Genomic DNA, 18,087 nt, shown 5'->3' with positions numbered 1-18,087 from the left:
ATCTTTGAAGACTTGAGTTATGGGTTAATTTGACCCCTAATATCTAAACTGCCTATCAAGATGCATACAAAAATTTGCTGTAAATTATAAATTGATTACGAATGAAAATATTGTTAGTTCTTTTTTTTTTTTTCAAAAGCCAATACCGGGATGCTTTGAAAATGTGTGTGTGAAAATGACCTGCAACTCATCTGCAGTGAAACTGAAACTCAGGGAAAAAAAGAAACCTCCTGACCTTGTTTGTGTCCTCTGGCCAGATTCTGCTGGAGCCGGCAGTGATCCAGGACGTCCTGTCTGCAGGGAGTCACCTTCAGCTGCTGGAGCTCCTCAGCCTCTGCTCCCACTACCTCATCCAGGTACGCACACGCACACGCACGCACACGGGTACAGCAGCTGTCCGAGTGTGTGAGCTGGAGACATTATACTGTGAGAGGAATCAGAGAAATAACAAGTCACATTACAGGGTTCTCATCAGGTTAATGGAAATCCTGTGATATCATTGAATATTAAGTGGTGTGCTCAGTCAGGAGCAGTCGGTCCATTTGATCCTGTCTGCAGGTGAACATCAAGGAAATATTACAAATGAAACACTTAACTTGAACGGCTTTTATATGACTACATATTTTGCACGTTCATTGTGGACGTCATGGAAGTGCCCCACCTTTTTTTTTTTAATATTGTTTTTTGGGGGGATTTTTTACTTTAGAGTTGCACAGGAAACAAGGGAGGAGAGAGGAATTATATTAGACCTCGAATGGGATTGAACTGGACTATTACAAAGGATTTACAAAGGAAAGAGAGAATTTTGTGAATACCTTGATACTGAATGCTTGTTTACCACAAAAATACTGACATGGGGCCTTCATGTAAAGAAGTGACAGATTAAGATTAGACAAAAGCGACCACCATCAAGCTGTCAACTGTACCGACACTACATTGTTCATCCGTACATGGTGTGTTTTCTCAGTACCTACTTCTGCTCGAGCCAAACATGTGTTTGTGTAAAAACAACACAATTACGGAAACCCTGATGAAGTGTTTACAGATAAAAGTATCTGGATTTTAATAATTCTGGTCACAAACACCACCACCGATCTAGTGTTGCATGTGTCTCTTAGATTTCTGTACAAAACCACAGGCTAGAAAGCAACATAAATAATGGAATAGTTCAAGATTTTTGCTTTTTTGCCTCTAGTTAGATGAGAAGATTTATACCACTCTCAAGGCTGTATGCTAAATATGTAGCTACAGTCAGAAGACAGCGTAGAATAAAGGCTGTAAATAAGGGGATGCAGTTTACCTTCCTCATTCAGGACCCCTCCATACCGCACTGCTTGACACATTACAACTGAACGAATCCATACCAAAAGCTGAAGTGCAAAAAAGTTGGTTTTAATAGGAAATTATATGCTTGCTTATGTTGTTGTTTGTATCAATATGTCACCGTCCTCAGCAAAAAAGTGTGAGAAGAGCATCTCCTTAAAATGTCAAGCTTTCCTCCAAGCTAACACGACCGCAAATGTCAGAATGAAGTCACTAAGAGAGCTGAAATTCTTCAAACCACTGTAATAATCTCTGATTGCTTAATGATCTGGTGGGAATCCCCTCCACAAAGAGGTTAAAGGTCAGACTCAGTGAGACACTTCAGCAGGGTTTATACGTTACTTGTCGTGCACTGTAAGGTGCCCGAGTCCAGATCTGTTGAAGAACTGGGCTACCCTGCTGCGTGTTTCATGCATTTGATCACAAGACCAAGATGCATGTGTTGGAGCAGAAGCACAGTCAGCCCACTGTCCTCTGGGTATGAAGCTAAGCTGGGCCGCAGATAAAAAACAAATCAGGTTGACGTTGCTGTGGAACAGAAACACTCTAAGGTGAAACACAGTCTTACAATAAATGCTTCCCTGGAGTTCAGGCAGTTTTCAGTGCTTTTAGACTCATGTAATCACATGCATTTACCTTCCTTACTCTACATACCTCATGACAAATAGCCTACTATTTCCTCTTGTGCACGGTGATGGTGTCCTCCAGCACCCCCCCCCCCACCACACTGTAATCTGTTCATACAGTATTTTACTGCTCAGCTCTTCACAGTTACATCACAATAACAAACTCGGCTCTAATATGCCATCTGCTGGTTGTATAAGCCTCATCTCTGCTGGTTTGTATTAATGATCAGACTGTCCCTCACTTAATAGAAAACGTCCACCTCCTGACTTAAATCAGGAGTTTTCTTTTATAGATTTCATCAACACTGGTGTGCTCAACATAACTGACACACCAGCAGACTGTTGTGTGTAGTATTTGGTTAGAGACCAATAACAATTATTTCCTAATTCACACTGAGCAGCGGATTGAAGATCATCTATATCAGCTCGTCAATATCATTTGATACATACTGATAAAGTTAATTAAATATTGAATAAAAGATCAATGCTGTACTGGATGCGTGTTGCATTGTAATTCTGATTGGAATAGATTGTAGCTGCTGTTATTTGTACAATTATGATATTTAATGAAGACCTTTTTTAAAAAAAATTCATTAGTTCCAAATCCTGGTTCAAACTTTTCAAAATAAGATACACACTACCTACTTTTTTCTATAAAATATAAGTAATAGCAAAATTGAAATGTAGTGAATTTTAGTGCAAATATCTACTTTAAAAAAACTCCGATCCATGAATGTATTGCATTATTAAATAATCAACAGCAGCAGAGAGGAATGTAGTTTGTACTGAAGCACAGCCAGAAGGTGGCAGTCTTATTCCACTATTCAGTCTTCATTTCCTTTTATTCAGCTCTTTCTCCCCCACTGTCAACACATTTGACATCTACAGTGTCACCATGGCACTTAAATCAGCAGTAATGCAATTATATTGTGTGTGACTTATATACATATATATATATATATATATATGTTCGGGAATATATATATTCGTGAATGTGTTTGGGGTGAGTGTGTGTGTGTCCAACTTATCTCCATTAATTCTAAACTAAAAGGAATTTTATACAAGTTGACTGAATTTACCCGCTTACAAAATGTTAATGTTTAAGGTTATGTTCTGATGTTTGTAGGTATTGAGAGGATATTTAAATAAGAAGCACTTAGATCAATGCATTAAGTGTTTGTCGTCACACAAACGTACTGGTCTAGATCATCTGAAACTTAAATATAGCCTGTTGCAGTTTCTCATCAAAATTATAACATTTCTTTGCCAGTATCTTACCACAATCCTTTTTTTAAATCTCTTTGTTTCTGGACTCTTTCTCTCTATTAATGTGTGTTTTTTTTTTTTTTACAATGGAGAGACAAAATTCCTCCTCATTGGTTACTGTGTTTTTTTTTAAAGGTCACATGATCTCACAGCTTTCTCTTAAACCTTCCAATGAGTACGTTCGGTGAAGACGTCCATTCATTTCCGTGTTTATGTATTCTTCCCGCAGGAGCTGAGCAGCGTGAACTACCTGGAGCTTTACCGCGTGGCCGACCTGTTCCACCTCCCGGCCTTGGAGGAGGCCGTGGTGGGCTTCCTGGTGGAGCATCTGTCTGAGCTGAGCCAGAGCAGACAGGACGAGGCCCTGCAGCTGCCCTACCGCCTCCTCAGGGAGGTGCTGAAGAGCGACCGCCTCACTTCCCTGAGCGAGGAGGAGATATGGAAGGTAAGGTGCTGCAAGTGTGTGTGTGTGTGTGTGTGTGTGTGTGTGTGTGTGTGTGTGTGTGTGTGTGCGTGCGTGTGTGTGTGTGTGTGTTTGTGTTTGTGTTTCTGTGCCTGTGTGGCCATGGATCTTCCATGGAGTGCAGTGTTAAAGTGTCATGGTAATATTTTGATGGAAAATAAAGTGAGAAACAATCATGTCTGCTGGTAAATTTGAACAAATTGCATCTTGGCACAAAACTTATCAGTATATGTAGCACACAGTGTGTGCATGACACACATAGCAAACGCACAGACTAATACACAACAAATTAAACAGTGCCATCTGCATCTCATATACTGTTTGTTTATATAATGAGGAGATGCAGTAGGAAGGACTGTTTCTGTGTGCGCACCGGTGTGATAGACTGTCACTCCGTGCATCCACCAAAGCACGTGTGTGTGATGAACTACCGGGATGGCGGCAGTGCAGGGTGGGGACTCGCCGTTTTGACTGTTCATTTGCACCAATCAGCCCTCGCAACCACCTCCACCACCTCCACCCCCCTCACATCTCTCTCCCTCTCTTTCTTTTCTCCCCTTCTCTTCTCTGATTAGGCCCACCGCGGCTCCATCAGGGCCCCAATCCCCCAGCTGTCATTCGGCCGCCCGTCTGATTGAAAACAATCAGGCCTCTGATGGCACAATTACCCTGACCCTTTAGCCAGCCGCCGCCGCCATAATCAGCCTCTGATTAGGCTGCTTTGGGCCTCCTTCACTTCGCCCAGAAGGTTAATTTGGGCATCAGATGGAAGCGAACGGCAAGCGGGGGCCGTCGTCCGAAAGGGTTGGGGGCTGGAGGGGTGGTGGGGCGCACGCCACTACCGGACCAATTCAGCTCGGCCGTCAATCATCGTCATTCAGAGTTTTCTTAGAGTCTCTCACGCTCTGGAAATCACATTTTCTCTGCCTTTGTTTTTCTTTTTTCTTCCCTCTTTCTTGCCATCTTTTGCTCTTTCTGTAGCTTCCCCTCCTCCCTTCACCTCTCTCCCTCACTATCTCTCTCCCTGACACACACACACACACACACACACACACACACACACACACACACACACTCACTCTCTCGCACTTTCTCTTTCAGCGCAGAGGGGAAGGAGGGAGAAGGAGTTGATTTATTCTGTGCCCCGAGGAAGTTGTGTGATGCAGCGTGACCTTCACAGTTAGCTGCCATAGTGCACACACGCACACACACTGTCACTTCAGAGCGATGAGGAGGAGAGAGGCGGGGTGAGCGATAGAGTAAAGGGAGGAAGAGACAGGAGAGGAGCACAGATACCACAAAAAGACAGAAGCCTGACTTGCATGTTTGTTGCATATTCACACCTTTAGAGGGGATTGAGGGGGAAATAAAGGAAAGGACTGGACAGCAAAGATAATGCACAAATCGAGTGTTGGTGCACATCACACATGTGCACCAGATCCTGTGTTATCATTTCAGTTGTGATATTGTGAATTTCCTCTGATTTGTTCTCGGTCATTCTTGTCGTCGCCCATTTCCATCCCCCCCCCCCACCCAAAAAAAAAAACGTGCCTTTATTCCGCTGTAATAAGTTCTCAGTCTCTGCACAGATTGCATTAAAAAGCACTTTGTTTTCCAGATAATGGTATCAGTGATCTCCAGTCATCTCGCCCACATTCACACCTCGTCGCAGCCAAATAACCTTCCACCGCTCTCAAGTTCAATTAAATCCCTTCCCTGCTACCCAGTTCGCCTGCATTAAACAAAGGAGGGTGCCTCTGGATATTTACAGTCTCTATATTGAATGCTGCTGATTAATAAATGCTTGAGTGTGTGTGTTTGCAAGTATGGCTTGCCTCCATCTTTCCATTATAGCCTATAGTCTAGAAAAATAATTCTGATTAGCATTTCTTCAATTGTTTTTTCTCACATCTTGTTTTGTTTTCTTCCTTTTTTCTGATTTTTCATTCTTTTTCAAACTGATGACTTCTGGCTTTTTACTCTATTGATTCTGTCCTTATTCTCGCTGTTCTTAACCTCTTATCTTGCCCTCTCCTAACTTCTTCCTTCTTCCATTTTGAAGGAGCTGTATGAAAATAACAAAGGTGTTGAGCCTGTTGTTTGAAATTAAAAACGACAAGAAGTCAAGGCCCTGCTCAGAGTAATGATTATTATTTTCTTTGGATTATCCCCTTGAAAAAAAACTGTCAAGTATCAAATCTGTATTGAATATTATTTCATCATCAATAAAATAAAAAAAGAAGGCAATGCACAATAAATTTAAGAAGCTGGTCCCCAATTCAAACCAAAATATTCTAGTGGAACAGTAATTTGGCAGATGAAAAATAATAATATTGAAAATACTTTTAAATATATAGCTGCTTTTTTAAACTCGTGTTACAAAGTGCTTCACAAACAAGAAACAACAAAAAACAGATAAAAGTAGAGATTTAATCATGGATAAAAGTGAATAAATAAAAAGCAATAAAGTACGTAACAGACATAATGATTCAGAAAAGGCCATACAGTGAAAGTGAGTCTTGAGAGACAATTTAAAAGATAATTTTCAAGTCGAAGTTGCTCAGGCAAGCTTTTCTAAAGAGCTCGAGCCTGAAGGCCCCTTTCAGCCCTGCTCTTCAAATTTGATCAGGGAATCGTATCTGAAGATCTTAAATGACGAGCCGATCAATAAAGATTGAGAAGCTCAGCTAGGCAGCTCGGTGCTGCACTGTGCAGGGCCATGAAAGTCAGGAGTACAGTTTTAAAATCGATTCTATAACGGACACGCAGCAAGTAATGAAGGCTAAAACATCAGCGATATGACCGTCCCTGTGAGATGGTGTATGTTTAAGAGTCTGAAGGCGTGCAGTCATGTTGCAGTCGTAAATAAGATAAGCAAACACTGCACTACAATAAACCAAATGAGAGAAAATAAAAACATGGATACGTGTTTTAAGATCATTAAAGTAGTAAAAGATGGAACCAGAGATGTAACTCAGGTGGACACAAAACAAGACTAAGTTTTTTGTCATGTGACTTGAAAGTAAAGTTCTGATCTACAATAATTTCATGGTTCTTGAAGAGTGCAACATGCCGAGTTAGAGTGCCAACCCTTACAGAAAAACGCATGAGCCTCCCATGTTTTCCACATGGGACATGTGGTCACATGTATGACATGTTTACCACATGTTGCGACATATGATAACATGGGGGAAATATGTGGAAAAGTTTTCACATAGAAATCTACATGCTTCACACATTACACCGTGAAAATGTTCCAGAACCACATGTGCAAAATACATGTTTTACATGTGCACTGTCACATGTGTGTGGTCACATGTGGTATACGTGTTTTTTTCTGTAAGGGAAGAGCAGCGAGCGGACCTATAATAAGGTTTCCCATTCAAGTGTACATTCAAATTGAATTGGCAGTTGCCACATTTATGGCAAACATAGCAAAATGGTGAATATTTTAGTCATTGTTTTTGGTAAGGGTTGCTAAGCAGACAGTGAACTGACCCAACATGACAATCTAAGTTTGGAGTATATTACACGTAATTTACCTTTTCATTGATGAGTGAATGCTTGTTGGTTCAGTCTGTAATTGTTCCTTTTTATTCTGTTTAGTTGGTGGTTCTGTGGCTGGAACACGACTGTCGTTACCAATACACTGAGGATCTTCTACAGCACGTCCGCTATGGCCTGATGGACGTCCCCACCCTGCACCACCTCGCCCGCAACCACCCCCTGGTCCAGTCCAGCCCTACTGCTGCAGCCCTGGTGGACGAGGCCCTGGACTACCACCACTCCACCTTCGCTCAGCCCCTGCGGCAGTCAGCCCGCACCAGGCCTCGCTTCCAGTCCCTCACCCTCTACATAGTCGGGGGGCGGAAGCGGGAGGTGAGCAGAGTCCGGGAGCTGCGGTACTTCAACCCAGCTGCACAGGAGCACGTTCGTGTGGCAGGGGGGTCGAACTGGAGCGAGCTGGCGCCCATGCCCACCGGGCGAAGCCACCACTGTGTGGCTGTCATGGGGAACTTCCTGTTTGTAGTGGGGGGTGAGGTGGAGCATGCCACTGGGAGGACGTGTGCCGTAAGGACTGCTTGTAGATACGACCCCAGGGGCAACCGGTGGACTGAGATTGCCCCCATGAAGGCCTGCAGAGAACACTTTGTTCTGGGAACTCTGGGTCAGTACCTGTATGCAGTGGGGGGCAGGAATGAGCTGAGGCAGGTGCTGCCCTCCGTGGAGCGCTACTGTCCCAAGAAGAACAAATGGATGTTTGTCCAGCCCTTCGACCGCTCACTGTCCTGCCACGCCGGCTGTGTGGCCGACAACCTGCTCTGGGTCTCAGGTACACAGGGAGAGAGAGATGGACTCGTACTCTCACATGCATTTATCTTAATTCTTACACATACCAACAAGCACAGACACAATTACTTGAAACACACTGCTTCATGCATATTTGTGGCAACATGTTTCACAGACAAAAGACCAGGGTGATGTTCCTTTGTGTTACAGGTGGGGTGACAAACACTGCTCAGTACCAGAATCGGCTGATGGTGTACGACCCAGAACAGGTAACTATGAAGCAGCTGGTTCTGTTTTAGTCTATTGAACAAAAGAGGTTTGGAAGTGTTTGTATGATTTATTGTATTATGACCACATGTGTAGTGCTGCTTTATTTCTCCAAGTGAAAAAATAACATGTTCACAGTACTCTGTACTGTCGGTTGAAATACATTTATATTTTTTGAAGTGCTTGAAGATTCGGTTATCTCTGAGATAACCAGTGGAACCACATGGGATGTTCAAAGTTGTGATATTCACACCATCAACTCGAAGCCTCATTTTGATCCGACTCTGTTTACCTGATAAAGTTACTGCATTACATATGAATGCAAACTCCACACTTCCTGCATTGTTGAATTAATTCAATTCAAGGAGTATGAAGATCTAGGCTACATCATTGACTGACTCGCCTCCCACTATATTATTGCTGACCATCCACTAAAGAATATTTTAAAGCTGCTCGCGTCAATATTTCATATTAACATTGGCTGAAATGATCATGGGTAATGTTCCACTTAGTTTTATGGAGGTTTTAGTGAATTTTTACACACACTACCCATCAACTTAATTGTTGTTGTTCACACCTCCTTTTCTCATTTGCTGTTTCCAACAGCGGCAAGCAGCTGTGTTCAGAAAAAAAAACGATCTAATAAACCCCCTCACACTACTTAAACTAACCTGGCTTCACCCGAGCGCTGCTCACAGCTTTAGCCTTCACTCTGATTATGTTAGTGTTGAAGCAGTTTTAGAGTTTAAGCACACAACATACAGTATAAATGCCGTTTAGTTAGAGGCTGCTCCGGTAATTTCAAAATGAACCCGAGGTTAACGCTCTGTAGTATTCAACGACTGGACACAATCTCTAATGGAGCGAGAGCAGATCCATATATTCACAAAGTGGATTGGGACGGGTATCACCAGGCTAGTACCAAGCAGCAGACAGACCAAATCAGAGACTAGCTAGTTAGCATGGTTCAAATTTCCTTCAGGATTTTGTGGCAACCAAATCAGAGTTAGATGGTAGTCCTCAGTGAGTACCTGACATAAATTTGCCACGTGCTCTTAAGCAGATTTCGAAATGAATTTGTGTTGCTCCATGTCTCCTGGATGTGTGCAAATAACTGTTTGCCAACGCACTTAAAGTGATAATAAGTCAGTGTTTACACCTCTTTGTGCATCTCCTTAGCACACTGCAACAAATTAAATAAAGGTTTTAACGTATTGTTGTTGGAGAAGAAAATTCAACTCCTTACCTGGCAAGTAGCCATGCTTTTCATTAATTTCTGTACATAAAGGGACAGAAGTTTAGCAACACTTGCAGCATAAGGATCATATGAAACCAACACATTTTAGTTTGTATCTGACCCCGATGGAGCCCACAAGCGTACTTCCTGTTTACGTTTTTACTCTTCTGAATATAGGGTGTGATGGTGGTGTAGTGTTCAGTGTAGCTCAGATTGTATAGCTATCTACAGTGGTGTGAAAAGTGTTTGCCCCCTTCTTGATTTCCAATTTTTTTGCATGTCTGTCACACTTAAATGTTTCAGATCATCAAACAAATTAAAATATTAGTCAAAGATAATGCAAGTAAACACAAAATGCAGTTTTTAAATGAAGGTTTTTATTATTAAGGGAGAAAAAAAAATCCAAACCCACACGGCCCTGTGTGAAAAAGTGTTTGCCCCCTCCTGTTAAAACATAACTGTGGTTTATCACACCTGAGTTCAATTTCTCGAGCCACACCCAGGCCTGATTACTGCCACACCTGTTCTCAATCAAGAAATCACTGAGATAGGACCTGCCTGACAAAGTGAAGTCGACCAAAAGATCCTCAAAAGATAGACATCATGCCGAGATCCAAAGAAATTCAGGAACAAATGAGAAAGAAAGTAATTGAGATCTATCAGTCTGGAAAAGGTTATAAAGCCATTTCTAAAGCTTTGGGACTCCAGAGAACCACAGTGAGAGCCATTATCCACAAATGGAGAAAACATGGAACAGTGGTGAACCTTCCCAGGAGCGGCCGGCCGACCAAAATTACCCCGAGAGAGCAGCAACGACTCATCCAGAGGTCACAAAAGACCCCACAACAACATCCAAAGAACTGCAGGCCTCACTTGCCTCAGTTAAGGTCAGTGTTCATGACTCCACCATAAGAAAGAGACTCGGCAAAAATGGCTGCATGGTAGAGTTCCAAGATGAAAACCACCGCTGAGCAAAAAGAACATGAAGGCTTGTCTCATTTTTGCCAGAAAACATCTTGATGATCCCCAAGACTTTTGGGAAAATACTCTGTGGACTGACGAGACAAAAGTTGAACTTTTTAGAAGGTGTGTGTCCCATTACATCTGGTGTAAAAGTAACACCGCATTTTAGAAAAAGAACATCATACCAACAGAAAAACATGGTGGTGGTAGTGTGATGGTCTGGGGCTGTTTTGCTGCTTCAGGACCTGGAAGACTTGCTGTGATAAATGGAACCATGAATTCTACCGTCTACCAAAACATCCTGAAGGAGAACGTCCGGCCGTCTGTTCGTGACCTCAAGCTGAAGCCAACTTGGGTTCTGCAGCAGGACGATGATCCAAAACACACCAGCAAGTCCACCTCTGAATGGATGAAGAAAAACCAAATGAAGACTTTGGAGTGGCCTAGTCAAAGTCCTGACCTGAATCCTATTGAGATGCTGTGGCATGACCTTAAAAAGGCGGTTGGTGCTGGAAAACCCTCCAATGTGGCTGAATTACAACAACTCTGCAAAGATGAGTGGGTCAAAATTCCTCCACAGCTGTAAAAGACTCATTGCAAGTTATCGCAAACGCTTGATTGCAGTTGTTGCTGCTAAGGGTGGCCCAACCAGTTATTAGGTTTAAGGGGCAAACACTTTTTCACACAGGGCCATGTGGGTTTGGATTGGTTTTCTCCCTTAATAATAAAAACATTAATTTAAAAACTGCATTTTGTGTTTACTTGTGTTATCTTTGACTAATATTTAAATTTGTTCGATGATCTGAAAGTGTGACAAACATGCAAAAAAATAAGAAATCAGGAAGGGGGCAAACACTTTCTCACACCACTGTATGTCTTATTTGCGATATTGGCCTCTTAGAATACTTCAAATGTTAAATCTGTGTTAATTTTGGTCAAATTATTGCTGTGAGGTGATGCAGTGTATGCCTTTGAAAAAAGAAAGTAACAGTATGGTGTTTCTTTTTTAGAAAATTAATGCAAATTATGTTCACAATGATGGATTGCACAACAGGCAGGTGTCAAGTGTCTGCTAATTGATTTTCACACCATATGGAAATGATGGAAACCACTGGCTTCCTGGAAAATAGTGAAAGTAGATTAAAAAGTTGAAACTTTATTACATCATGTGCATTTTTAGTAAATTATTTGCATTTGCAGATACAAAAAAAACACGTATGAGGCCTTTGAATATTGCATCTCTAAGGATACACACTTTTATCCAAAATACAAAATGTACAATCAAAATGACATGCACATCTATTTTGTTGCACTCTTTCAGTGCATCATGGATAAGAAAAAAAAAAAAAAAAATTCTGTGTGCAGCGCTCACATACATTTCACTACAGGAAGCTGCAGTTCTTGTTTGTGTATGTATATGAGGCAGCTGTTGAAGAGGCCTGGATCTCGGTGAGGCTGTTTATAGTGTGGAGGTATGTGGTGTGTATATATGTGTAAGATGCATATCCATATGGGTCTGTGTTTGTACACGTCCATGTGGAAGTGAGGGAACGAAGAATTGAGTGAAAGAGAGGGAGAGAGTCTCATTTGTATTCACCAGGAATCTACATTCACCTGCCAGAGCAACAGCAACCCCCCACCCACTCTACCCTCAACAGATGGCCACCCGTCAGCTCCCAGCAGACACACACACACACACACACACACACACACACACACACACACACACACATACATTCTCTGCCTCAATCAAAAATGCATGCGCACACACACACACACACACACACACACACACACACACACACACACACACACACACACACACACACACACAAAATAAGCTTCGACACACTTAGTGAAATGAGCAGGGATGCTCGGTGTAAAATGGAGTGGCTGAAACATATGATTAGAAATAGGGAGGGAAGTCATTAGTACAAACCAGAGCTCCAGTGTCACGTTATTTATCTAGCACTGAGCATACATCAATTACCCATGCATGGATATGCTTAAATATTAATCTTCTTATTCATCCTCTTTCCCTTTCCACCCTCTCTGTTTCTCTCTCCCTCCCTCTTTGTACTACATCCCTCATTTTCTCCCATCAAATCCATTTGCCTATCCCCCCAACCTCATCCCCTCTCCTCCTCCTCAGGACCAGTGGTTGGCCCGCAGTCCCATGTTGCAGAGGCGAGTGTACCACGTCATGGCGGCGGTGAGGAGGCAGCTCTACGTGCTGGGAGGGAACGACCTGGATTACAACAACGACCGCATCCTGGTCCGTCACATCGACTCCTACAACATGGACCTGGACCAGTGGACCCGCTGCTCCTTCAGCCTCCTCACAGGTGGGCAAAGTGAGGAAACCACCACGTCAACAAGCACACGCACTCAAATACACACTGGAGATACTGAATCAGTTGACAGTAAACAACTGGTCAACCTGCACGACTTCCTTCTTTCCTCCAATGTTCCTGCAGACAGAAACAGTGCACAGTAGGCAACGTTAAGTCAAACAAAAATGTGAGATTTCTCCACTTTCTTGAGGAGTTAGATAAGATGACTGATACCACGCTAATGTCCTTACGCTAAATTTGAATCTACTGTCAGGGGATGGTTAGCGTAGCTTAGCAAAAAGACTGGAGATGGGGCAACACAGCTGGCTCTAGCTAAATCCACAAATAACAAAATATGCCCCACATGACTCCAGAAAGTCACTGCCCCCGGCCAACAAATAGTCCGCTATGTAATTCCCCGTAAAACTAGAATTTGGTCATTTTACAGTTTTGTTTTTGTAAGAAATAAACAAACCAGATTTAGGATGTTGATGGTGAGCTTTAGAGGTGTTGATAGGTGGATTTTGTTCCCTTTTGACTGAGCCAGACTACTTCCTGGTCTTCAGTCTGTATGCTAAGCTAACTGTCTCCTGGTTGTAGTTTCATAAATGCCGTACATGATAGTGAAGTGATGTCATCTTGCCTAACGCATATTTCCTTCAACTAACGACAAACTGGAGCTGTAACAGTAAAGAAGTTCCTATCCCGTCTAATTGAGACTCTGCATGCAATCGAGGTGCGATCAAGAGATCCGAGATGAGCAACACAGTAATGCACATGGAGCAGGGGGAGGCAATAACTTTAGTAAGTAGCTATTCCAAGTTACCTCACTTGATCAACATCAGAGCTTGAGTTGCACATGTTCTAATGTGCGCATCAGCGATTTCATCATGGACCTGAAACTAGAGCAGGCAGCGCAAATCAAATTTTGTCAGAAAGTTTTGGGGAAGAGAAAGAAGTGACAGGAAGCCAAATCCAACGAGTGTAGGGGTGGTGGGGGAGGGAGGCGGGGGTGGGGGGGTGGGGGATCGTGTTCTTGCAGGCCTTTTAAGCGTCTCCATTGCAGTTCGAGTCCATGGTATCATTTCAAATGCCCACGTACCAGTGGTCACAGACACGTGTGTAACTCGGGGACCGACGTTCATCAAGCCACAACAACATTCAAATTTCGGTTGGTCATTTATGGCCACAGCAGGCAACTGTTTCAAAGAAAAACATCTGTAAAAGACCACTGTGAGAGATCTGCCCAGCACCATCCAGACAACGTTTGTGTTTACTAACGGTGCCGTATGAGCAACATGTTGACGTATGTTGCGTTTAGCAGCTGAAGAGTCAGATATTTCTGTCAAGTCGGTGGAGACCTAAAACAGAACTAACAAAAATCAAGTGGCCAAAAATACAATGAATGCTGATGTTGCTTTGGGTCTACTAAAAGTGTAAATAGGCAATGTTTTGCCACAACGTTGGCCATGTAAACTAAAAAAAAGCTGATAATTAGTCAGTCAGCAGCTTTGTCCTGCTGCCCCAGGTGACCAGAAATACATTACCACAGGTTCAAGCAAAGGATATACTGTATATGTCAGAATATCACACATATCTCAGAACTTCTATGAAAGGCCTTAAAATATATCTTAAGTTTCTTACTGTGAGTAATAGAGTTCTACAAGAACAAAGTTTTCAGCACAAAGTTGCAATAGTTTTAGTTTATTTCACACGAGGCGTGATGTCACATATTCAATCAGGATTTAGCAACATTTGAATAACAATGAAATGACTATCAGGTTGTTGCTTTATGTAGCCAGGCTACTGTCAATCAAATCTGACCCACCTTTGTTTGAGTCTGTAACTTGAAGTTGTTTATTTACTGTAGTTATGAATATTTGATGTTGTAAAAGTTTTCCTGAGCTTTTATGCTCATGTATCTGGAACACGATGTAGTTTTAATTCCAATGATGCACTGTATGCGTGTGGTCAGTGGAAACGTAGATTGAGTGAAGCTCTCTGCGTTACCGTCTTCTCATTAGTTTAAGAACATGACACATAATGCCTCCCTGGTGGTTGGGAGTAGGCGGTTGGATGATGTACAATTAAAACATATATGTACTGTGGGTACGCTTTATCTTCAGCCTGCTGGATGGTGGTGGGATGGAATAGAGGCACTCGAGACACAGTCTAGCATGCACGTACTGGAGGCTGTGCTCATGTTCCCTCACTTCATGTTACAGGCTTTAAAGTCCAGGTGACTTTACCGTTCCTCCCTCCGCCTCTACTCCTGTTTGACTTTCCTCATTTGTTCTTGGATCCTCTCCTTATTATATCTGTAAAAGTTCAACAACAAAGTCACGGAAAGAGAACAAGAGCTCCATCTTGGCTCTCCGTACACTCGCGCCCTTGCCCCATCTTTTTTTTTCATTTATCTCCCTCTGTGCCTCTTGGGGGGACGTGCAAGTCATATTGTCAGTGTGCCCTCTGCCTGGCATGGTGAAGCATCGTGTCGTCTCTGTCCTCCTCAGGTCAAAACGAGTCCGGAGTCGCCGTCCACGATGACAGGATCTATGTGGTTGGAGGATACTCCATTTGGACCAACGAGCCTCTGGCATGCATTCAGGTGAGAGGGGTGGATGTCACATTTACTGCTGTGACACTTCAGAATGATCAGATAAACTCATATGAATTCAGCTACTCCATTGATTACTTCCAGTAATGATGAATTCCACCATTTTTAGTTCAGTATCACGCCAAAGTATGTAATACACCCGCCAGTCCACTAGGGGATACCGTGTCAGTGTCACATTTTGCCTCGCCTAGGCGTATAAAGTACACACACGTATAACCAAAGACAGAGGTCATGTGATGAAGTACAAAGTATGTTAAAGTATTTTTTGTGCCTAAACCCAAGACACTTGAAGCTATTTGAGCACTCAGGTCAGATCAGGTGTTACCAGCACTGGCTGCTGCCCAAGGGGCAACCAACTGTGACATCACCAATTGGTTTGTGATCTGCCAATCTGAAGCCTCGAGTTCAGCGTTTCGGCTTTCGCCATCTTGCTATTTTGAAACCAGAAGTGACCATATTTGGACGGGCCAGGGAGGAGCAATGGGTGAATCTGACTTGAGAACCTAAGGACACTATGCCCCGCCCACCTAGAGTGGAAAACTGCACCACAGGCCTGTCAGTCAAACAGCAACACCCCCAAACATACAGCTTTTTATTAATGGGATAAAACTCATAAGGAGTGACTTCAGCAAATGTCACCATAATGGCTTGTCGAAAGTACGTACTGACTTTGTATTTCATGGGAGAAGTTGAATAGGAGTCTATGGCGCCAGAGCCTTTTTGGAGCCAAACCCTAGAGGCCCCCGGTGGTATTTCACATAATGACACTATCACATCGGCCTCACTTTTCAGACCCAGAAGCTGTGCCCACTATTATACACAGTATCTGGTCCTAAAGGCCCCTGAAGTGTTCAACTACTCAAATCAGGTCTCACAAACACTGGATGCTGCCCTATGGCAGGCTATCACAAGAAAGGAGGCTTTCAGGGAGGGGGGCCTTAAAGAGACAGGAGCTAAATATGGCTTGTTTCAGACAGAGCATGAAACGAGCTGCATAAAGGGTCAGTGAAAGATAAATAAGTATTTTTCTGAACTGTGAATTATGCAAAACTGATCTAGTGGAGTCCCAGAGTACGAATAAAAAAGCTGGATATGAGCATGATAGGTCCCTTTAACATAATGTCCACCTCATGTTGGTGCTAAAATAAAAGGAAATTACCAAAGCTGTGGGGTTACATGAATATTTATAGAATTTCATGGCAATCCAGCCAGACGTTATTGGGACATTTCAGTCCGTACCAAAGTTGTGCAACGACATTGACATCCCAAGAGCAGTGCTGTTAGCCTGGCTAAAAGTACTCGCACAACTCACCGTCAGATTCTCCACTGATATAAGGTCAAAAGGTAATTTATGAGTTGAACCATATACTACAATATGAATACTGTCTTTCTAGGTGCTGGATCTAAGCTCAGAGGGGAAGGAGGAGGTTTTCTACGGGCCGACACTGCCGTTCGCCTCCAATGGGATAGCAACTTGTTTCCTCCCTGCTCCTTACTTTACCTGTCCAAACCTTCAGACTCTTCAAGTTCCCCATCACAGGATAGGTGCTGTCTAAACCACGGATTAACAAGATGTCAGAAAACATGAACACCAGAGGACGGAGAACTCGCGGCTAAACTCTGGACAGTCAGTTACCTGCAAACACGACTGGCAAAAATGTACTTGATCATAGTAATCATTCTGGATCCGGCCCTTTCTGTATTCATAGTGCTTTCCTCATCGCCAAGAGCCATGGTAACTTTTATCCTCCTGGGGAAGAAGTTGCTCTCACAACCATACAGCATATTTGTTCTGTTTCTATTTGCATTCATCATATCCAGTGAAGACACAATGAGCAGGTTAGGAAAACAACTCCAGAGGGAAGAGGACATGAACAAAGCATCAGTCACACTAAGAATTTAAGTGGTCGGCAGATATTGTTAAACTGCTCCACTGTCCACAGGAGTCCAAACAAACAGTGCTATAGGTACCCATTATAGAGCTGGGGGGGATTTATTAGCTAACACCACTATAAAACATTTACATCTAGAATCACTTTGGTGGCCTGAAAAACATGTTTGCAGTGTTTTTCAAGATACAGAGGACAAAGCCTGTTTTCGCATGCACTTTGGGTGAACAAGTGTCAAGCACTTGAGGCTCAAACTCATCAGTTCATAAGTGACTGTGTCACTTTTTTAAGGTCACATAAGATTAAAAAAAAAAAAAAGAAGAAAAGATTTTAAAGAGGGATTTATTTCTGCAGCAGCAGAGACATACTACTGTGTGTGTATGCTGTCGACCTGTGGAAGTGTTGGTGAGATTTTTATTATGCTCAGGACCTAAGACTGTGTTCAAATGAATGTCTGGTTGTTGTTGTTATTCAAGGAACATATGTTGAATATACTCCAAAGTATGTATATTTACTGTATGATACTGCATTACGCTAATTAAAAAAAACAAAAACGAAAAAAAACAAACATACTTTGACCAAAACAGAGAAAATGCGATTTCCTGCACCTCCCTCGTCTGTCCAAAGTAACGTGTCCGAGAGAATATGTGGAACATTTGCAGAATAAAGATGCTACATAATGAAACAGTGCTGTGTTGTGTTTTATGAAGACTGTAAGAAGTTGTGACAGTGGGAAGGAGAGCGACTTGCCTTCTGTGAGAATTATTTAGCTTATTTAGCTGCCGGAGAAAAGGGAATGCAGCGCTGCAGAAA

At 42.7% G+C, this 18,087-nt stretch overlaps 1 protein-coding gene across 5 annotated transcripts in view; it reads left to right on the top strand.

The window, feature by feature from the left end:
- klhl32 (kelch-like family member 32) overlaps nucleotides 1–17,952 on the top strand; it is a 34,631-nt gene extending 16,679 nt beyond the window's left edge. For 2 of the 5 annotated variants that reach the window (XM_069143422.1, XM_069143421.1), the window contains exons 5-11: nucleotides 258–356; nucleotides 3,445–3,660; nucleotides 7,285–8,011; nucleotides 8,179–8,237; nucleotides 12,588–12,780; nucleotides 15,282–15,376; nucleotides 16,780–17,952. In XM_069143422.1, the coding sequence (XP_068999523.1) occupies nucleotides 258–356; nucleotides 3,445–3,660; nucleotides 7,285–8,011; nucleotides 8,179–8,237; nucleotides 12,588–12,780; nucleotides 15,282–15,376; nucleotides 16,780–16,941 (1,551 nt within the window). In that variant the 3' untranslated portion in view covers nucleotides 16,942–17,952. Of the gene's footprint in view, nucleotides 1–257; nucleotides 357–3,444; nucleotides 3,661–4,253; nucleotides 4,472–7,284; nucleotides 8,012–8,178; nucleotides 8,238–12,587; nucleotides 12,790–15,281; nucleotides 15,377–16,779 lie in introns of those variants that run through there. The other 3 variants (XM_069143420.1, XM_069143417.1, XM_069143423.1) reach the window with 2 other exon arrangements.
- The last annotated feature ends 135 nt before the right edge of the window (nucleotides 17,953–18,087 follow it).

Source organism: Embiotoca jacksoni, unplaced genomic scaffold, assembly GCF_022577435.1.
Source record: "Embiotoca jacksoni isolate LCO1_2020_lvr unplaced genomic scaffold, fEmbJac1.0.p SCAF_11, whole genome shotgun sequence".
NCBI classification, from domain to species: domain Eukaryota; kingdom Metazoa; phylum Chordata; class Actinopteri; family Embiotocidae; genus Embiotoca; species Embiotoca jacksoni.
This window is presented reverse-complemented; position numbering and strand designations above follow the sequence as displayed.